The sequence below is a fragment of the Leptosomus discolor genome, chromosome 1 (assembly GCF_034619465.1).
Source record: "Leptosomus discolor isolate bLepDis1 chromosome 1, bLepDis1.hap2, whole genome shotgun sequence".
NCBI classification, from domain to species: Eukaryota; Metazoa; Chordata; class Aves; order Leptosomiformes; family Leptosomidae; genus Leptosomus; species Leptosomus discolor.
The window spans coordinates 152,443,563-152,466,089 of record NC_141391.1 but is presented as its reverse complement, the minus strand read 5'-3'; the positions used below and the strand labels follow the sequence as shown (position 1 = coordinate 152,466,089).

The following is a 22,527-nucleotide window of genomic DNA, read 5'->3' as shown; positions in this document are numbered from 1 at the left end:
TCCTGCTGATGAACTGGTTAGAAAAATACTTCATTGTCTGTTAGCTTTATTACAGTGCAGCAGTATGAGAACACAAATACTGATTCCTTACTCTGAATCATTTCTAAATTAGAGATAAAAATAAATGGTATAAGAGGGGAAATGACAACTTGCTACTTAAAAGTAGAGTGACCCTATTGGAGTGAATGGGCTTTTGCCATCTCGAGTGATGAGTAAATGAACTAAATCTGATGGTTTGATGGAGGATGATGACCTTTTAGTCCCTCTAAACTCAGTCTGGAATCAGGTGGGCAAGAGCCTTTTGTGTTTAGATCGTAGGTGTTAAATACAACTGTTTTCTTCTGTCACTAACAGTGAGACTGTTGAACTGTATTCTGTGTAAGTTTCATTAGTCTTGAACATGTTTTAAAGCTACTTCTAAATTTGACTTTGTATACCCTGGACTGTGAAAAGCTCTTAGGTGGAAGTGAAATTAAGATGTGCAAAACTAAAGTGATGAAGGATTCTGTAGATGTTCTTGCAAATGAGTCCAGCAGCACTAACTTTGGAAAATGGCAACTAACTTGCTTAGTGGCTTTTAGTATTCCCAGTTGAGCTTAACTTTTTAAATATCAGTATTTTTATCCCAGTTTCTGTTTTCTATGATATCTCAGGCTTCTGAAATGGGGAATTGGATTCAGTCTTGCTAGTGAACTGACCAGCGGTAATCAAATTGTTTGGATGATTATTGTAGAAGCACACATCAACTCAGTATTTAATAATCTAGGCAAGACTCATTTCAGTGGTTAAGATACAGAAATACTGCATTTGTACCTTTCAGATGCAAATTCCTAGTGTATATGCAAATACTGGGACCTGGTGATGGAGGCTAGAGTGGAGCTTAAGTTTGGACACTTGCCTAAAGAAACCTAACTCTAATACAGTGGAGCTCTAATGTAACTATTTTTCACTGTTTCTCACAGAGGAAGTGTACATCTGATGATGAACTTGTTTTGCAAGCAATTTGGATTAAACTGTAATTACTTAAGGTGCATGCCTGCCAGAGCTACTATGTGTGCTAGCCTTACTTTAGGAAACACCTCTTTCAAAAATGAGGAGCTTCCAGCAAGTTAAATGCTCTCACTGGCAATATTGTGCTGCTTTGCAAGCTGATCAGATTTTCCTCAGTACTGTTCCTCAGGCATGCTCTTAATGAATGATAATGACAGGTGTGACAAAAGAAAGCTATTGCTTTCCTGCAGGCTGAGTTGTAGCTTGTCATCAGAGCAGTGATAACTGTTCTTGATGTTTTCAGGTAGGGAGTTTTACTCTGGGGTTTGCATTGTTAAAAGCACGATTACTGTGATCTGTCTACTAAGTTGTTGTTGTTAAACTGTGAGTCTTCCTCAAATGTGTGGGCATTTGTGTCTTAGAAGTCATTCTCTCAAGTGCGAAGTGAACTTGCTAATTAGTTCTTAAAAGTTGCTTGATAAATTGCATGAGGACAACTTAAACTGCCAGATGAGTGCTTCACAGTAACTCATGCACTTCGTTGTATTGAGTAGCATTTAGGCCTAGTAATGAACTGAACAAACTGAACAAATGAACATGTAACTTGTTTTTGAGTTGCCAAGGGACACATGTGGAACTTACACATGTCCCAAATCTTATTGGGACAGTAGATTAAGCTTTTATCACGGTGCTGATGGAACACTTATCAACACTGATGCTACTTTGAAAGCTTTATATTAGACCAATGGGTCCATTCTAGAAAAACTTCTGATGGTCATGAGCATAAACCAAGCTGAGTGTGAAGCACATGTGAACAACTGAAATTAAATTTGTTACTTCCCAGGCATGCCTTATGGTATTAGGATATGGGCAGCATGTCTGAACTACAGCATTTTACTATCTTCAGAGCTGCAAAGGGACTTGGAAAAATGAGCTGATTCCTTAGTGGGGAAGAACTCATAAGCTATATCAAAATGCAATTAATAAGCTACTTTAGTCTTTTGGAAGACTGGCTTGTAAAAAATTGGTTAAAGCCGTTAGTGAAGACGGGAACACTGCTTTGTGTGGCAACTAAATTTGAAAGACTTTTTCTGAAAGTATGACTTGCCTTCTATATTGTTTTCTTTCTAAAGTTTGTACAAATTGTCTGTAAAGGCATTCAGCTAAGCATGAGGGTAAAAGATCTGTGCTGAACTTGTCTGTGTCCTATATTCTTTCCAGGCTTTCATATCAGTGTCTGATTTTTGAGTAGCTGTTTACATCTGTTTGCTGAGACCTATGGGAACTAAAGGAAAAATGAAATAACTGGTATCCAGGCATTCCTGTTTCAACACTAGTATACCAAGTATTGCACAAGATGTTGCCTGGAAAGTCTCATACCGACAAATGTGTAGGATGTGTCTGTGGTGGTGGGATGGATGAATGACATTCAAGACTAAATTTAAAGTACCGGTTATAGACATAGTATCTTTAAAAAAAAGTTACAATTTCAGAGAAGTACGCACTAAATGACTAGTTATCAATGAGAATTTAAGTACAAAGGGATTTAAGATGTGACCAGTAGTCTTAAGCATGAAAACCACATTTTAATCTATTCCTTTGCAGGAGGCAGTAGAGAAATATGATGAAGTAGTACACAACTTGGAATTTGCTAAAGAGCTTCAGAAGACTTTTTCAGGACTTAGCCAAGATGTAAGTATAAAATGCTCTTCCCTGTATTGTCAGGAGGTAACTGCAAAGTTTGCGCTGCTCTTTTAATGGCTATGCTTGTCTGCCAATATGCAGAATACTAGGAAGTTTCTATCTTGTTCCCCCAAGTTCCAATGTGCTTAAACTCTGTGGTGCTGAGTAGAGCGAAGTAAATGTTGATGATTTTGTGTACCACTGACCTCAACAATGCAGTTATTCTGTGTACCCTGTAAGAACTTGTGCTTGAGAAAATTGAGTCATTGGAACTCAGCTGTGTTTGGTAGCTTGTGCCCGAGGTGGACTCATACCCTGCACAGGTGCAGACTGGTGGGGGAGCAGCTCTACTGCAAAGGACATGCAGGTCCTTGTGGGCAGGAGGCAAAGTAAACTAAGTGTACCCCTGGAGCAGTGAAGGCTAGACTTAGACTGAGGACCAGCAGATTAAGGAGAACTGATTATTTGGTACTTGTTAACCATTTGTGTCTATTTCTGGTCACTTGGTACACACACTGTAGATAAACTTCATTGAGTCTGGTGGTTGGCCTCTGAATGGCTTGGGCCTGGAAAATGAGACCTGTGAGAAGAGCCCGGAGGAAGTGGGCTCATTGGGCCTGGTAAGGTGGAGGCTTGGCAGGAGATGTGGTATTAGCCTTCAAATACCAACGGGATTACTGAAAGCATTGAGCCAGGCTTTTTGCTGAGATGTGGTAGGAGAAGGAATGATCATAAATTGAAATAGTGGGTTCCAACTAGATAGGAGGAAAATGGTTGCTCTGAGGATGATTGAGCACTAGAGCAGGCTGCCTAGATAAGTAGTAAAAACCTCTCCCTGGATCTTTTCAAGACCTGACTGCACAAAGGTCTAAGCGATCTGGTCTTGATTCAGTGTAGCCTTTGTTCTGGAGGCTGGGCTAGATGACATCCCAAGATCCTGTCCAAACTGAATGTTTTGGTGTTTCTAGTGAGGGGAAAGTGCTGGGGTTAAAATTGCTTTTGTTTCAGTGAGAAATACAGCTCTGAGTAAAATGTTACTGAAGCTTGTGAAGTTTGCCATTTACTCTGCTGTGGTTTCTCTAATTGTGGCAAGGCACAGATTTACTGCTTTATTTAGGTCTTTATTCAGGTTTAAAGCACTACATACATTATTTTTATGTAAGCAAGTGTTATCTTTGGAGAAACTGGTCTCTTGGCTCAAGCAAGTACTATACTTACGAAAAGATCTGTTCCAAGGTAGTGCTGGGGATGCTAAACATGATTAGTCACTGCTCTGGCATTATTTCTCTGCGTCTTACAGAATGCTAAGGACTGGTAAAATGGCTTGTCTTGGTGTTGACTGAGACCCAAACAATTTTGCTAGAGAAGCTTTTCTTGTATATGTAGTAATTCCAGGTCGTGCAGTAAATCTCTCGAAGCACTATGTGAGCAGAGATGTAAGAGCCTTTTCAGCAGTGTTGCTGCTTTGGGTTCCCTCAGTCATATGTTGAACATAAACTACTTTGCTGAATGTTAAAACCTGGATTGCTTACTATTGCTTTCTGCTGTGTAGCTGCCCATAAAATATCGGAAATAAAGGACTGTGACAGTGTATCTTTCTGTAGATGTTAATGGGAATCCAGCATTAACTTCTCCCAGTTCATATTTGTTCTTAAACTTATGCTGTATTTAAAGGCTAACCAATGTTGGTTTATTTTGGTTCTACTTCTACCAGTATTTATTCTGTAACTAATACCTATTACTGGGACACTATGGGCCACTCCGTCAGCAATATCCTTGTATCCTTTACAGTGTGTTGTAGAAAACTAAATTTTCATGGATCTTGCAGAGGAACTTAAGATACCCCGTATTGAGGCACTTTAAATTCTGAAGTTACTTAGATAGCTTCTGCTGTGTAATTTTGTTAGTACATGATGAGAAACTTCTCCTCAAATGCATGAAGGATGTGTATGTTCTTTAACTTGCGTTGTTTCTTATTTAATGAGTACTTTGGTCTTCTGCCAGCAGAAATAAGGGTAACTGTAGGATTCTGCTGTATCATTTAAATTGGAGTATTCAAAAGTGAAGAGGCAGTTGTCTTGCTAGGAGAAATATGAGACAACTTCTGCATCACTAACTTCACGTGATAAATGTTAAAGTTCATCTAGGCTTGGATTTGTCCATTGGTATCAAATCCGTATGTTCAGTTGTGAGTGCTGTTACAACAAAGCAACTAGCAGGCATAATCAGGATCTAAATATCGTAAAGGTGTATCACGAGTGAAGCTGCCAGTATCCAGTTTGACTAAAAGCTAGATGTGTAGAGAATCAGTAGACAGATGGGGAGCTTTTCCAGAGGAGGAGCTTGAAGGGTCTTGGCTATCTGAAGAGAGCTGGGAGCTTCTGTTATCTAACTAAAATTAGTAGTTATTTTGATCAAAGTAGGATGATCAATACTAGAACTTGGTGTGTTTTATCCTAGAATCCTGTTACTAAACAGGCAAGTTACTAAAAGGGTGAGTGTCAGGAGGATGGAGCCAGCCTCTTCTTGGTGATGTCCAGTGATAGGACAAGGGGCAATGGGTGCAAGCTGGAGCATAGGGGGTTCCATGTTAACATAAGGAAAAACTTTTTCACTGTGAGGGTGACAGAGCACTGGAACAGGCTGCCCAGAGAGGTTGTGGAGTCTCCTTCTCTGGAGACATTCAAAACCTGACTGGACATGATCCTGTGTGACCTACTCTAGGTGGTCCTCCTGTGGGAGGGGGGTTGGACTAGATGATTTTTTTGAGGTCCCTTTCAACTCCTAACATTCTGTGATTCTGTAAACAATGGTGTTTAACTGTTGAATTCATGTATTGAAAATAGTTGCTGAAAGCACAGAGGAAGGCTCAGCGTAGAGAGAGTCTACTGAAGCTTGAAGCAGAGAAGAAAAAACTGCGTACAATACTTCAAGTCCAGTATGTGCTGCAGAACTTCACTCAAGAGCACGTTCAGAAAGATTTCAAAGGTGGCATGAATGGTGCAATATACTTGCCTTCTAAAGAACTAGACTACCTCATAAGATTTGCAAAACTGACATGTCCAGAAAGAAATGAGAACTTGAGGTAAGCTCAAGACTTTTGTCTAATTGGTATGCTTCATTCATTACAGTAGATGTCCTCTGTTTGACACTGCAATGTCTTGAAATATTATGTTTTGGGACACTAATTAAAATTCTGTTCATTCCGCTTGCTTTAGTCTGAGGCTAGGAATGTAGCAAACTTACCTCACTGAGCATTAAAGGAAAGCTGCAGTAATTACAGCCTCAGTTGTGCAAGTTATGTACAGACCCTTCCATCTTATGTCTCCCTGTTGGGGTTGAGGGGGGATAGACCAATACCATCATAAGCAAAGAGGCTGGTGGTGTGCTGCTTCCCTGAGGTCTCGCTGTTCATGAAGTGAAAAAATTGTGGTAAGCTCAGGAGAACTGTTCTGTATTCCATTCACATGGCGATCCAGAGGTGCTTCTTTATTCCAAAGGAATGTAAGGTGGTAGTCCTGAGGTTCTCTTGGTGTTAGCTTCAAAGTAGTGTTAAAGATTTGATGGGTGTTTTTCATACCTCTGTGCTAGATATTATATGCTTTAAGGTAACAGGTTGTCAGCAGGTGTAATGTATGTCAGTACTAACTTGGCACCATGCTTGTACTATGATGGCTTATGCTTAGCATGACAGCCTGTCTGTTTTAAGATAGTGTAGTAAGAATTGTATTTAAATATGGAAAAAGTACTTATTAGGTGGTGAGTTGAAACACTTTATGGATAAGAGCAGTTATCTCCATAGTGAAATGTGACTTCCTAAAACTTCTAATCACTTGTCATAGGCTAAACTTGCCTAATCTTTGCTCTTAAATTAACTTCTAAAGAACAGCAGCTTATAAAAAGCTACACAATATGAGTCTCATCCAAGTGGAATAACTATTTCTAGTTTATTCACATTGTATTACACTTCCACAAGAAGCATAATCCTTTCCTTTGGGATACTAAATTTCATCATGGTGGACTTCAAAATCTATTATGTGGAGTGGGTGGGGACCTATGTCAAACTTTCTCAATAACTGGCAGAGTGGCAGGAGCTGTTGATGGTTGTGCCTGTATATGTGCATCTGATAAACAAGGAGATCACCTGATCAAACAGCAATTGTTTCTCTCTTTGGGATTCCTGTCTTGGAATGAAGTCCAGTCATATGGTCTTGTGGGTTAGTGCTAGGCTCTCTAATCTGTGTTAATTACCAACAAATGAACTTAACATTTGCTAGATTAAGTCATGTACAGATGCAAATGAACCCCTTTCAGTAATGGATAATGGGCTTAGGATTCATTCTATGTATACAGCCTTCATTTGGAAGGCTAAACATTAGTCAGGGTCTCAAAATGAGTGGTATTTGGGATACTGCAACACTTGATCTTGGCTATGATTCTATCTGGTAAAACTGTCATCTGTTTTAGTGTTGAAGACCAGATGGAACAATCATCTCTCTACTTCTGGGACCTTCTAGAAGGAAGTGAGAAACCTGTGGTTGGAACAACATGTGAGTGTCTTGTCTAGATAATTAACTTTGATCTGAAATTTGTGTGCTATTTAAACATCTGAAGATGAGTGAATATGCATGGAAGGCTACTAAATCAAGCACTTTCAAGCACTGTAACTCAGTTATCCAAGGATGAACTGCTGTTTATTTCAAGTTATGTTTAAGTACAGATCAATAACAAGACAGCATGTTTTCTTTTTCCAGGTAAAGACTTACTCTTCACCCATGTACTAGCATGTATTTGAGAAATAATGATGGTAGCAATTTAAAAGCCGATGCATGGATACCCCACAGAACCAGAAGTGGGAAGCTTTTTGGATAGTTATGTGCAAATGGGTTAAGATTTGAATGCTGTTCCCAGCTGTGAAATGCTTGCTTTACTATACTGATGTGTATTGCAAAGCTTCATTGGCCCCAGGCTGAAGGTGCCACAGTATGGAAGATTCTCTCTTGTAGCAACTCCAGGCTCATACCTGTTGAATGACTGCAGTGCAGGATACCTCACTAAGGAAGGATAGTCATTAATGAAACTTGCTGTGTTCTCTAATCATGCACAGTGCAGTCTTACTTGGACCTGTTGCCAGTGTCCCCACTTTTCAAGCACACAAATCTGTGGGGCTCTACAGATTTTCTTCCATCTGTGGCTTAATTTCAAAAATGCTGGTTGTCAGCCAGCATACACATTCTGTGTTCTTATTTAGAACTTGTTTGTGAGGAAACTGTCCTTACTTGAGTTGTAGTGTCTTTCCTATTGCAAACAGACCTTGCTTGTCCTGTTTACTCCAATCATGTAATGGCTGTGTCTGTAATCTTTCACTTGTCATTGACAATAATGTTGTTGAAACTGTTAGACCAAAGTGCTAATGTACCCTGTCTAACTTCCACATACAGATAGTTGAACTGGCAACAAAGTGTTAACTCTTTTCATATAGTTCTGGACAAAGTGCAAGCTGGCCTTGTGTTGCTGCAAGCTGGTAACTTTAGCCTTGTATCTGTTGATGTGACTTGATAGTTCCTTAGTTATCTTGGACTCCAAACTTTTGTAGCTTTTTTGCTATAATCTAAACTTCTGTGATTATTTTGTCAGTATCTATATCCCTTTAGTGTCAGTCTTGCATCCTTTTGTATGCAAGCTGAAATTCAGATAAAGCTGTTATGACTTCTTATTAGCGTTCATTGCCTTGGAAGACAATTTTTAATATTTGTATTAAATTCTAGCTACTATTCTTGTTCGTATGGTTGTCACTGGTAGGAGTGATCTTTCACTGATTATTCTTCCTGTTCTCAAGGCTGCCCTGTCTCTAGCTCCTCTGAAACAATTTCTGATATCACTGCTACTTCTGAGGTCTTACTCTCTACTCTAAGCTGCTGTCTTTTTTTTTGCATAAAGGAGGAAACTGGACAGTGCTTCTCAGAGTACAAAGTTAAGTTTTTCTTCAACCATGGCAACTTTGACTCTTCCAAAACTTCAAAGGATTAAGTTCAGTTTGGAACAGTCTCTTGCTTTCTCCCTCCCTGCTTGTTTTACAGTTTTTAACTAACTTTTCCTTCTGAGACTTACCATCCTGTCACTGGGAAGAGAGTCCTGCAGGGCAGTTCCATAGTGACTTTGTTTAGCTTTATCTGGGCTGCAGTCTGTGCAACATGCTATTGGCATCAATGCTGGCTAGCTTACAGATGGTAAACCAATCCCTTTCTAAGCATATGGGAGACCATGTGGCTCAGTGTTTACCTTGTGTGCATTTAAACACAAGCTGTGGTCTTACCCCTGGATTGCAAAGATGTTTTCAGTTATGATACACAAAGCAGTGTAACAAATACTTTCATTTACTAAAACGTTTTATTGCTGTAACTTGTATGTGTGAACTTGGAGAAGCTGTAATTTATATAATGGGAGGAAGTAAGGAGTCTTGATCTGTAATCTGAATACCCCTTAATTTAAGATTTTCGTATCTTAACTTCATGGATTTTTACTCTTCAGATAAACACATGAAGGACCTGTTATCCAAACTTCTAGACTCTGGCTACTTTGAAAGTATTCCGACTCCTCGCACCACTGTGCCAGTAAAAGAACTGGAAGAAGTAAATAGAAAATCTGAGAGAACAAGACAGATGTCAAAAGGAGAGTCTGTCAAAGAACCAGGTGGAATATTACAGGGGTCAATTTCTGTATCATAATGTTGGGATAAGCTTGAACTGAGCATTGACTGCATAACTTGATGCTAAAGTTAATCCTGTGCTGTAGCTTACTTGCAATGTAGTAACTAAAATGGAGCCTGCAAGGCTTGCAGCCCTATTCTGGTTAATATTCTAGGGAAAAAAACCCTAATTCATAGTAATAGGATGTTTTTTGCCATCTGAACAAGGCTCCATGTTGAAGATGTGAGAATTGTCTGGTGTAGAGAGTGTTACATGTTACAATAATCAAATTATGGATACTACAAAATGGTTTTTGCTTAATTCTAAACTTCAAGTGTAAAACCAAATTGGATAAAGCTTGTCAAAAAATAGCATGTTGAATGACAAGCTGAGCTTTCAGAATATCTGGTTTAGTGATTGGCACTACTATTTAAATAGAATTAAAGACTTGCTACTGTTTGGTCTGCCTTTCTGCATTTGACCAGTTGAAATAAATTAACATCCTTTCTCTAGAATCCATTATGGAGCTTATGAAGTCTGAAATACAGCCACAGGAGGTAAGATACTCCACTGCTAATTGCTTTCCTTTAGTATTGTGATTTATCAGAAACATAATTGCACTTCCACAGCCCTTTTCTGAGCTTAAAAAGGGAATCTGAACAGCAACATAGGTGTTGCTTTATGTAGGAAGCATTAAAGACTTGGTTGCATTTCTGTTTTTAACTCCAAATTTATGGCTTCTCCGGGGTATTTTGGGATAAATGGGGCAGGATTACATGAAGCAGTATAGTACTTTAATGCTCTGGCACTTTCCTGACTAAAGCAGCATCAGCCTTTAGTAACACGCTGATCTTTTGGTTACTACAGGACAGAGAAAATACAGATCTACTAAAGCTGTCTCTAAAAGCGAAGCTTATTGCAGTAGACTTGATATTGGGGTTGAGAATGATGTAGGTCTTGCTCTGATTTGTCAGAAAAGTAGGGATCCCAAGATAGACTTGTGTGCACAGGGGGTTGTAGACCTGTTTCAACAGCCTTTCAGACTCCTGAGTTAAGTACTTGAGCTTCAGCTGGCAATAGTGTAAAAACTGTTAGACTTGGTTCAAAAGGTTGGGAGGGGTGTCCTTTTGCAAGTGGAAATACTGGTTCCTAAAATGCTGAATCCTTGTTTCCCAGGTATCCCACTAGAGGGTGTACTGTAGAGCAAGTTTTTGTAACCTACTGATAACACTGTTACCTGACTCTAATGCTTTTCTGGTGACTTGTCTGAAAAAAAAATCTCAGCCAGTGAGCCTTGTACATTCTTCACTTCATGTATTTACTCCCCGTTTATGACAAAGTGGTAACTCAGGAAAACTTCAGGACATCTTCATTCAACTCTCAGCCTTACTGACAGTAAACACAGCCTGGAGTTGTAGAAGTCCAGTGGTACTAAATCTGAGAATCTGGTGACATTTTAGTGTTTAAACTCCATTAAGGATGACTGTTTTACTGGGCCAATGGTTTTGGGGGAGAGTGTGGCTATGCTTAGCAGAATGTCTACTAATATAGTACCACAACATTTTAGATGCTTAGGAGGAGAGCTAAATTTATAAGAAAATCACAGTTGGACCCAATATTGTCACTGCCTAGGAGCATCAGTTAGCATTGAGGATAAGGGTAATGCATTCACTCAGCTCAAGTATGTTTCGTTTGTGCTGTTCAGGACTGTTTCATGCTTCTCTGTGGCATGCCAAGCAAAGCTAGTCTGCAGTGTTATAGGATAAAGCCATGGCTGTCCACATAGTTCCTATGGCTAGTGCTTAAACAGTCTAGACTCTGCCTTTAGTCAGAAACTTTCAGTAGCTGGGTGACCTAACTTAACTGACCTGAACTGTAGTAGCACAATGTTTTCTTGGGAGCCATTAAGTTTCTCTGGTCTATATAGTTTCTCAACAGGCGTTATTTGCCTGAAGCAGAATACTCTGTCAAGAAGAAGCCAGAAGAGCCAAAATCTTGGGAAGCTGAATGTGCTAGAAAGCAAGAACCTCCAAAGTCCTGGGAAATGCTTGTTGATCTTGAAGAACAAGAACAGAAGCAGAAACAAGAGACCTTAAAGCCTTGGGAAACTCGTGTTAGGCAGCAAGAACCAAAAAGACCAGATTCTCCAAAGCCTTGGGAAGCTCATGTTAAAGAGGAGGAACAGAAGCGTGAGTCCACAAAGCCCTGGGAGACACGTATTGAGGAGGAAGAGCAGAAGAAGCAAGAAGCTCCAAAGGCCTGGGTAGCCCGTGTCCGAGAGGAGCAGGAGTCCCCCAAACCTTGGGTAGTAGCAAAGGTTAGGGAAGAGCAGGACCAGAAGAAACAGGAATTACCTAAGCCATGGGTAGCAAAAGTTAGGGAAGAGCAGGAACAGAAAAAACAGGAGTCCCCAAAAGCTTGGGTAACCAAAGTTAAGGAAGAACCAGAACAAAAGAAGGAATCTCCAAAACCCTGGGTAACCCAAACTAGGGAGCAACCAGAACAAAAGAAGCCAGAGCCTGTGAAATCGTGGGAAATGCCTGTTAGGGAAGAGCCAGAGCAAAAGAAGCAGGAGCCTGTGAAGGCTTGGGCTGCACATGTTAGGGAGGAGCCAGAACAAAAGAAGCAGGAGACTCGAGAGGCTTGGGAAAAAGCTGACAGGCAGCAGCAACTATCATCACAGCAGTTACAGAACCCTCCGAAGTCCTGGGGAGCTGCAAGTGTTGGGCCAAAGGAGCAGATGGGGCCAAAGAAGTTTGATATGGAACCCAAAGAAGTGAGTTGGCATATGTAGTATTACCTGTCATAAGCTTTTGACACTAGTGTGTTGGACTAAAGCTACCTGTTAGCAGAGGCTTTATAAGGTGCATTTTGTAGGCCTGTATTTAGACTCCTATTTCATTCTTTCTTGGGGGAATAATTCTGGCAGTTAAACTTTATATTTGAATAGCAAGATGGATTGCTTTTTACATCGACACCGTATTGCTGTGTTTGAGCCTTGAATAAGTGCTTTATGCATAAGACAGAAGAATTAACTTAGTTCATCCCTAGCTGTTGGCTCTGTCCACTGTTATCAGTACAAAGCAGGTATGACTCATCCAGGGATCAAATACTTTGTCTGTGGCTGCATGCAAATAGCACTTCAGTAATTTTTTAGGCTTTTGATTAAAATAGCTGCTGATTCAAGAGAGATCTAACATCTAGATCAAGCAATACCAACTGTACAGGGGCTTAAATATGTATTTCCAGATGAATGCATAAACCATACTGCTGTCCTGGAGATCCTAACAATAGCATAGCTTGTTTTAGAAATGTAAAATGAAAGCTGTTGCAGGGCTTAGAGCTGAGCAGGCTGCTAGCCTCTGGTTACATTACCTTCTTTCTCACTTGTGCTCAGGTAGCAACAACTCTGGTAACTGTAAAAATAGATAGCTGAATTCTGCTTTGTGTGCTATCTTATGTCATTAAGAGCAGTGTTTAATCTAGAGTTAGACTTCAGGAAGAGAATATGGGGAATTGAGCAATTCTCTTGTACACAGTGTTGTCAGCCCTACTGTCTTGTTTCTGCAAGAAAGCAGACATCAATTCATTCCCTATTACTCATAGAAAATGATTAAGCTTAAATCTTGTGAGTAAACTTGGCATAACTGAAAAACGGATGTTCTTGTGCCTAGAGGCGGGAGCGCAAACAGAAGGTTGAACATGAAATTAAGAGAGTATGTAACATGCAGCACTGGGTAACAAAATGGGATTACGGTGTTTCAGCTTGATTCATCTTTACACTTAAGCTGAGTAGACTCTTGTGTCCACAGGTGGTGGTGGTACAGGTGCAAAACCTGGTTGCTTCACTAAGTAATTCTGAGCACAAGTAGGTGTTGTGCACCCAACTATGCATAGTCTTACTTTAACTGAAACTATCTGAAGTATTGGAATAGCCTCAAGCACTTTAAGATGCATTGGAATTTCTTGTGTTAGATTACCTTAAAGCTTAAATGCAAGATGCTTGCTAATGAGATGGGGCTCTTATTTTTATATAGGATGGACAGATGGATGGCTTAAGTGGTGGACAAAACTTTGATGCAGTAAGGAAAAAGGAGGGTCTCCAGTCAGTTGGAGGAACTTGCAAACTGCCTAGGAATCTTCATAGTAACGTGCAGGTGTGCACATCAGCAAAATTAAACTAAAGTAAATGTTGGAATGTGATGTGGCTTAAGCTGGATTGCTGAATTAAGTAAAGCGTACTTTTAAAGTATTCAAACTTTGATTTATGTAAACCATAGTGAAACACCAGCTGGCTTTATTTTTGCTTAGTAGCTATTGACAAATCTTAATATCAAAAGTATATTGAGTCAGAAAATACTGTACTGCAAATCTAGCTAGTTTCCATAACCAACTTTATACAAATGAAGGTATCTTTGACTTGAGATGCATATAAAGCACAATTAAAATCATATTAAATTTTTTGGGTAATGAAATTTCTCTTGCCTTTCTTTATATGAAGAAAGAAGAGGCAATGCAGTGCTATAGCTGGATCCATTTCACTCCCAGGGAGAATCTACAATTTAAGTTGTGCAGGGATCTAGTGATAAAAGGCCTATGTCACAGCTTTCTAGAGCTGAAATTTCTTTACTCCCTGAAATAACTGAGATCTTCTAATAAACTGCTACGTTTTAAGCTCTTAAAATATGCTTATTTAACTTGGTGTACCATAAGGCGCAATACTGAAGAAGTTGAGCCTAAGGCAGCAGTGAGCTGATGTCCAGGCCTGTTAAACTGTTACTCTTACCTATGTTTGTGCAACCTGTGGATCAGTAGACTTGGTTAGAGCTGTATTTGTGGCCTGCTGTATGAAAGCAAAACAGTTTGGCTTGTGCTGTCATCCAGTGCCACTTAATTCATACCTGCTGTGAATGCTGCTCTGAGTAGAAAGCAAATGTTAATTGTATATCAACATGCAATGGCTGGCAGTCACTGCTGTGATTGCAGCTTAGATATCACCATTCCAGCTCATTTAGTGCTCCACAGCTAACAAACTTAGGGGGGAATTGAGATCCTGTGTCATAGAATGGAGTTTTACTAGTATATGAGGTGGTTGAAATGAGTATTAGTGTTATGTGTAAGCAGATCTTCAGTCTTTAAAAAAAAAAATCAAGCTTTAACATGAGTACCTAGTATATTTGCACTCTGACTAGTAAAATTCCCGAGTGGTCAGTGTGCCTTTACATTGGTTTATTTGTGATGGTTTAACAGGCCCTAAAACAAACTCTAGCTATTTCAGCTCCAGTCAGTTCTCCAGACATATGTCAAAACAGCTTTAGCTGAATGTGTAGGTAGTGTTGAAGTTAAGTTTCGGGAACATTGTTATCACAAATTAGACCTAAATGTGTCAGTTCTGTGTAAAACTAACCTGAATGTTGGTTGAACCACTGATGTTGAGGGATCTCAGTATGTGTAAGTTTGATGTGGGCTGGACTAACAGCTTACTAAAGTCAGAATCTGTTACCAGCTTGTAATGACTTCTAGAAACAGCATCTAACAGTAGGCTAGAAAGAAATCTTGGTTTAAAACCATCTTAAAGGTGTCAAGTACCTGTTCTTTTTCAAAGCATCTCTTTATAAAAAGGCATAAAACCTGAAATACTTTAACTTCTTGATACTTTTTCATGTATGCTTTGTATTGCACTTAAATGTTCTGGTTTTGAACACCTAAATACCAGCAAAACAGCAAATCAATATGAGGTAACTTCACTATAGCTACTTCTGGCTGGTGTATTTTACTATATGCAGGAACTAGAAAATAACCTCTACAGAATAAGCCAGGATTGAAACATTGGGATTCCAAAGCCCTAGTATATATGTAACCCTGCATGCTTGCTCTTCTAGTTGAAGTAAAGCATGCTACCAGCATAATGCATGGAGTATGAGCTGGGGAAGGTGAAGTAGGCTAACAAACTGTAAAAGCATACAGAAGATTGTATCATCTCGGCAACCACAAGTGAAACACTGCAGTCTTGTCTGCTTCCGTGCTCTTGCAGTTGATTTTACTTGTTTGTGTTTAACGTACAAGTCTAACTTACGTAGCTAGTGGACATTCTTAATAGCTTCAGACACTGCCAGACTTGACCTGGTTAGTGACTTAAAGGTGAAAAGCTTCTGTTACCCATTTGCAAAAGTACAGTACCAGTTTGGTAGTGTACTTGTGTCTTAGTAAACTGTAGTGAGGAAGAAGGGGGTAATAAAAGCCTTAATCAGTTTGACTCATAATGGATTTACATGACAGGAAGTGTTTTAAGGTTAAGTCTGCTTGTAAATGAGGGCTAAAAAAGTGATGGACAGGAAGATTAAGATTCCTAGTAACTTAATCTATAACTTGCTGAGATTTAACTTTATTCAGATGTATCTTTTGTCCTGCACTTAGATCCTTAATAGCTTTAATTTCTGTTCGCTATTGGAAACTATACAGCAATATGAACTTGCATAGTCAGTAGCTAAATGTAGTGCTTGTGCATCAGAAAGTCTAAGACAGAGTAGTACAAAGGTGCACTCTTCTAGCTCTAGAATAAAGTAAAACTTCTCAGAGCTCAAAAAGTAGTTGTTGTGTGGGCCAGATGGAGATTGGAAATGAAGTCCTCCAGAGTTAATGATGTGCTGCACGTACATGGATTATGCTTTGTGAAGCTCATGAAACTCTGTAAGCTTCTTCCTAGTGCGTGCTACTAGAATTTCTGCAAATACTAGTAAATACAGATAACTGTTGAAGAGGAAATGCAGGATTGTTTTTGGTCTTGTCCTAAAACCGGACAAAGAGCATTTCATGTGTTTTGAATTTAGTGACAATTAAATGTCATGACACATATACCCTTCTGCCATATAGTATTCTAATGACTTCATGCAAATCCTCTACTGTATATTGGGAAGACAGATGTTTGTACTGTAGGAATGTAAAGGCTTTCACATGTTCTGTGTCTCCACATTTGGGTCAGCTAAAATAATCCAATTACTCAGTGTCTTCAGATTTGCCTCCCTCTAGTTGCATAGACAAATGTAAAAGCAACAAAGCTTTAGAGAATCACTAAAAATTATGGTTTTAAAATACTTACAACAAGCCTGCCTCTTTCCCAAGCTGCTTTCAAAAGACGTGTTAGACTATCTAGACAATCTAATGTTATTGTTGCTCTGTAAATACCTGGGCTTCTGCTATTTAAGGAGTTTACTATCATGTTTTTTTCTGATACCTTAGACTTTCCTATTCTGTGACAAAACATTTACCTCTTTTAAAGTGAAGTGAGAACCAGTTGGGATGAACTGTTAAGAGACCACTTGAAACAATCAAGGAGTAATAAGACCATGCAGAAGTCCTTACTTAGCAAGGAAGTTAGGCTCCCGTGTGGGAGCACAAGTGTATTTTTTCATGCCAAACTTTGAAAAGTTTATTGTAATATTTTCTGCAGGAGCTGGTGCATTTAATCTGGCTTGTTAGTGCAAGGACTTTGGTCTAATGCTGAGTAACCTGCTTGCAATGTATCTTTTGGGTTCAGTTTCTTCAGAATGTCTGGAAATGCCATCCCAATAAGATCTATGCTTATTGGTGTGGGCTCTACTGGGAGGAAGTACATTTTGAACCTTGAGTGATGCAGCTTTGATTTTTAAGTTTGTTCTGGCTTTCAACTTAAATGTGTGGATTTCCTTAGATAGAGGTGCCTAATTTTGCACTGAGTGCAGGCAACTTAGTGTCTTCTGCACATTTGACTAAAACTGAATTAAGTGAATTAATTCTATGGCTTAACTAGTTGGGGCAACAGTAAGCTGTTTTGTTTGTTGGTTTGTTTTTGTTTTTTTTTTTTACAAAGTGAAAGCTTGATTCAGGAAATATCAGTAACAGCACAGAATTCCTTGGGCCATGGTGTCTGTCACCTATAGGTTGTTCTGGAAGTATATTGGATAAGGCAGCTTGTCTTGCTTCCAGTATTAGATTTAATATCTCCTCTCCTTATTAGGTGCCTAAACCTGTACATCAGCCAGCTGCAGAATTTTGCTCTACTTCAACTCTTCCAAAAGATCCAGTATTGAGAAGGGAAAAACTTCAGGATCTGATGACTCAGATACAAGGGACTTACAACTTCATGCAAGTATGTTTTCTCTGCTGTTGTAGCACAAAGCTTCAATTCCTACTGGGTTAGGGAGAACAGTGCTGACGATGTGTTTGCACTGAATGAATTAATCTAGCTCTAATTAGCTAATGGCAACTTGTCAAATGAGTGTTTCATTTGTATCTAGAGTTTAATTTTTTTCTCCCAACCAATGATCTTTTTTTTCAAAAGGAGTCCATTCTGGATTTTGATAAAGCTTCACCAAGTGCCATTGGTTCATCCCAACCACCTTCAGTTACTCCAGCAAGTAGTCCTGTAGGTAGGTAATACTGGAAGTGTAAATTGTATGTAAGATTTTTGCAAACACTAATGGGGTTTGCCTGGGCTGTAGATCACTAGGCCTGGCGAAGACAGCTTGTCTAATTGTAAAGAATACAAATGTCAGGTTAAAAAAAGGCAGCTTGAGCCACTTACCTGCTTATTTGTTGCTAGAGGTGGCTTAAGTTGGTGCATCTGCCTGGAGATGGAATGCTTGTATATCACTGACTAGCATGTGCATCTCGGCCCAGCTGCAGAATCGACATGCTGTGTCTGTGTAACAGATTTGTCTGGATGCAGTGTATGTAGACACAAGTTGTGAATAAGTTCATGATAAAGGGCAGTTACCTAGCTATGCTTAGAGAACTGGGACTTTCTACAATGGGCCATGTTAAGAAAATGTTTAGGTGGCTCTTGGGCTGTAAAACACAATTATGCAGTTTATTAAATATTTCATTGCCTTTTTTTAAATCTGGAAATTATGTATCTCTTTTGTGGTAGAAATATTTTTATCATTGAATACTTGTCTTGTACAAAAAAAACCTGAAGTTTTCAACTGGGTGTAGTTTACTGATGCTAAGTCTAAATATTTGTAGTGCACACAAATAGTGTGCATCTTCATGCACCGAACGTTTTCAAAAAGTAGAGCTGCGCACTGAAACTGTATATAGTGTTTGAATTTAAAAGTAAATGTTGCTTAATGCATTCTCTTCTACAGCTTCAAAAGAACAGAAACTGCCAAGTCAGAGTGATTTTCTTCAACAGCCCCTTCAAGTAAGTTGAAGTTAGGACTGCCCTGAAGAGGCAGAGCTGTAGCCAAGGAATGATAGAGGTTTTTCACTAGAAAGACTTACTTTAATGTTTTTTCTTCTTGTCAGTAGTTCTGTAACAAATTTCATGTGACTGAGTAGCTTGCGAGTCTAAGCGCAAATGCTGACAAAGTTGTCTGTTCTGCTTGAAAAGCAGCAACAAATGTTTGAAGTTTCTTGAGGTAAAATGTATGTTGAAGGCATGCCAAAATAGTTTGAATATTTAAGCCATGACTAATAGTTGCGTGCAGAAGAACATGCTGCCGCTTTCCTAGTTGGTACGTGTCTTCATCTTGAGATGCTCACTTAGGCCAAAGATAGTGTCTCAAGCCTTGGCAGCCATGGTTAAGTGAACCTTAAATTCACTCACTGTGCTTGCCTGTCTTGCTACTTTGGCTTTTAAATAGGTTTCCTTGCCACTAACAAGAATTTCTAAGGAACTTAGACTTAACTGGTGAAAGCACTTCAGCTCCTGCCTAATTCTGAGGCTTACTTGGAAATGCCCAGTGTGTGAGTTTCAGTGAAATCAAATGTTTAAGATAATCTTTCAAAACCTTATCTCAGTTTTCTTTTCTTGCAAGGCTGCTGCTTCATCCATGACACTGCATGGTTCAAATACTTCCCTAGCATCTGCTGATCAGACTCTTTCTGGCTCTGAAACTGAAGACTTGGTGACACCACAGACACCACAGGTAATATACACTGGGGCTCATTGGCATTCAAAGATCTGTGTGATGACTAGCCCTAACAAAGTTGTGGTGGGACCTATCCTGAAGAACCATACTTGAACAACATACAGGGACAGAATGCAAGTAACACCAATAGTATAGCCTGCGTTCTGGGATACTTAAAGATGGTTGGAAAAGTCTTCCTAATACTGCGTGAATGCAAACTGAACAGTCTGCCCCTTGACATGGGAAGGGTGTGGGATGAAAAATGCAGGCTAGAAAGTGTGGTGTGTATTCTTGTGGGAACATATGAGCAGCAAAAGTATTTTGCTTGGTAACACTGTAGAATACTTCCTCTAATGACAACATAGAGGATGCATAAATTGGGATGGATATTGTCATGATATAGCAGACTTTTATGGAAGTTGAAGACTGAGGTGTGTTCTCAAGCATTAACTGTGAAGAAATACTGGGAATCAAACTTTGATGTTCAGCAAAGACCTCAGACTTTGCTTTTTTTAAACTGTATTTATGTGCAGTTAAGTCTTCAACTAGAGTTCAACTATTGTTTAGAGTTGAAATTAGTGTTTTGACTTGTGCAGATCACTGTCTTAGAGAATCCAACAGGAAAGAGCCACCTGTGTGTCTGAACACAGCAACACACTTTGCAAGAGATCTTTAATACAATGTGTGTAGATCATGATGGGGAAATGTTCATGCTTTTTGAATGTGGGGTTTTTTTGCTAATGTACATGCTATCAGTATACTGTGCATGTAGCATTTTCTCATTCCTTAGTATACTATATAGTTGTATACAATAGTCTTGACAGGGCTATTAGTCTCGCTGGCTCTTGAATCAGGAGTTTTGGCCTGGTTCTTGACAACTCTCACTTCTGCAGTGTCCTAAGACTTCTTGTGCTGACAAGGGTTAAATAATTTTGCTGTTTAATACACATCCGGAAGACTTGTGTTGTGCTATAAAGTAGAACATCTGATTTAGTAGACTGTTCTGAGGTTTTTTTTCAAACTTATTGTTTAGGATTAGGGTTGCTTGTGCCCAGCATCTCTAGTCCCTTAGGCTTGAAGCTTGGTGTCTTTTCCAGTCCTGCCTCTTATGGAAAGCAGCAGATAAGCTTTGTTTGGTCTCAGCACAATCCGGGAATACACTCCATGGTGACAGTGCACTCTCCTGGTATGCAAGTGCATACCAGTTCTGTCTGAGGTACCTGTGACAGTATACGTGGTGAGAATGGGCTGGTAGTCTTTAGCCCTAGGCTGTGTATATAAGTAGAAGCAACTCTTCAACTTAGCATTACGAGTGAGCTAACCATAGAACATGCAGGTTTTGCAAAAGCGACCCAAAGTTTGGCTCTGAAGCCTTGTTCAACGGAGCTTACCAGAAGCGTAACATCAGACATGCCTTTCCATTTAATTCAATGAGACAGGTATGTGTCATAGACTTCATTGCAATAACTGCTTGAAGCAATCTACAGTTCTTAAAATTATCTGAATCTGCAGGGCTAGTTGTACAATCTCTTGTGTAAGAAGGGTAATCTAAGTCTGGATCTCTAAAGCTAATTACTTGAAGCTTTTGGTTAAGATGGTGATTTAGTACATTGACTTTGGACTTCATGTTTGTCACGGTCTTTCAAAATCCACTTGTTTCAACTCATGTACTGGTATTTCATAGCTCTACCAGAACTTTGTGCTTTCTGCAAATACTTCTTGTAATAGCAGGTGCATGTATGGCTTCTTCTAGGCATCAGCATCGCTTCCTCAAGAGACTGAGAAATATGCTTCCCAGCCACTGTATCAGACAAGTTCACGTATTTCTGAGCCACTGATACCTAAAAAGATTGAAATAACCCAGGTGAGCTATCACAAATACAGGTAAGGTAAACATATGGGTTGCTGAACTGTGTCTAAAGCCTTACATTCCTTCTGACTTCTGATTCCTATAAATATTGGTATTCTAAATCAACACCTCATTTTGCTGTCTGCACAGATGAGACTTAATGCTGGTTAATACTTTGTCTGGACAACTCAGCATTGTTTCTAATCTGAGATGTAATTAAGTTGGGAGGGGAAAAAAATATCAAACCTCCTAAACTTCCTGAGTTCCTTTGGAAAAAGAGATGTCAGTTTTAATATCAGTCAGAGAACCATCTTCCAATAAATGGAACAGAAGGCATTCTATGTTTCTTTAGTGGTGGGGAAAAAATACATACTGTCTCTTTATTGTGAAATTATTACAATGAGTGGTATGTATAGTAGGTCATAGGCACATTTCACTTAATCAGCAGAGACTGCAATAGAAGTACTGTTTGCTGAGGATGCACAGCAAGATTTGAAATTGTAAGCAAAAGCTATTTTGTAGCTTTACTATGTCCAAATGTCATCCTGTAGAAACTGCTGACTTCTGTCAGTCTAGGCTTTAGAACAAATTAACTGCTTCTGTTACTGCCTGATAACTATCAAGTGACCTTTCATTACATTTGTTCTTCCCTCAGGCAACTATCCCCCTCCCAAGTGAGCCACAATCACCATTGCCTACTTCAAGCACCTCCATGTCACCAGTACCACCAGCGCAAAGCTTTCAGTCTCCTCCAGCAAGTAGCAGTTCTGTCACAATAACAGCAGCTCCCTTTCAGGCTATGCAGACTGTAAGTGGGCAACCTGAGGCCACAGAAGAATAATTGACAATAATGCTGATAACTAACTTAGTCCTAATGCTGGGGAACTGGCTTCTCTTGATATAGTATGGAACTTGATAGATTGTTTTGATGGTTTAGTGTTAAAACTAGATTAAACTCTGCTTCTCCAATGCCTTCAGAAATTAAAACAGATAATCTAAGAACAGAGATCCTGGGTTTGCTCTGTATAGTCCCAAAATCTAATACTGGGATATCTTAGTAGCTTCAAGGAACTAAGAGGGAGAAGTCTGAAATCAGCAGATTTATAACTGTGCCCGAAGGTAGAGTTGGCTGTACTTAAACTGTTCTCATGCATAGATTTCAGATAATGGACTGCAGAAGAGAGAGGGAATCCTGAAGTACATAGCTGTTAGGACTGAAAGCTTTCTGAAGCCTGAATCTGTCTTGCTGCTCTTTAAACTGTTTGCTTGAATGGAGTAAAACTCGGTCCACTAGAATCGTGAAAAATGTGTCCTTGACAAAGGCTGGTATAGCTCATCATCCTGTCTTGTTAACAAGTAGTCAATATAGATCTCTAGGCAATAGTTCACACAGACTGAGTGCTATTTCTTGCAAATGGATACTATT

General features: G+C 39.4%; 1 protein-coding gene across 2 annotated transcripts in view; it reads left to right on the top strand.

Annotated features, from left to right (window-relative positions):
- The window catches only part of CAPRIN2 (caprin family member 2), a 34,195-nt gene that overhangs the window by 3,046 nt on the left and 8,622 nt on the right, over positions 1 to 22,527 (top strand). The window contains exons 3-15 of one of the 2 annotated variants that reach the window (XM_086467473.1): positions 2,596 to 2,682; positions 5,520 to 5,758; positions 7,141 to 7,223; positions 9,205 to 9,366; positions 9,876 to 9,919; positions 11,290 to 12,138; positions 13,037 to 13,078; positions 17,359 to 17,490; positions 17,683 to 17,770; positions 18,488 to 18,543; positions 19,160 to 19,270; positions 21,006 to 21,116; positions 21,757 to 21,909. In XM_086467473.1, coding sequence (XP_086323599.1) covers positions 2,596 to 2,682; positions 5,520 to 5,758; positions 7,141 to 7,223; positions 9,205 to 9,366; positions 9,876 to 9,919; positions 11,290 to 12,138; positions 13,037 to 13,078; positions 17,359 to 17,490; positions 17,683 to 17,770; positions 18,488 to 18,543; positions 19,160 to 19,270; positions 21,006 to 21,116; positions 21,757 to 21,909 — 2,157 coding nt within the window. The remainder of the gene's footprint in view (positions 1 to 2,595; positions 2,683 to 5,519; positions 5,759 to 7,140; positions 7,224 to 9,204; positions 9,367 to 9,875; positions 9,920 to 11,289; positions 12,139 to 13,036; positions 13,079 to 17,358; positions 17,491 to 17,682; positions 17,771 to 18,487; positions 18,544 to 19,159; positions 19,271 to 21,005; positions 21,117 to 21,756; positions 21,910 to 22,527) is intronic. The other variant, XM_086467480.1, reaches the window with a different exon arrangement.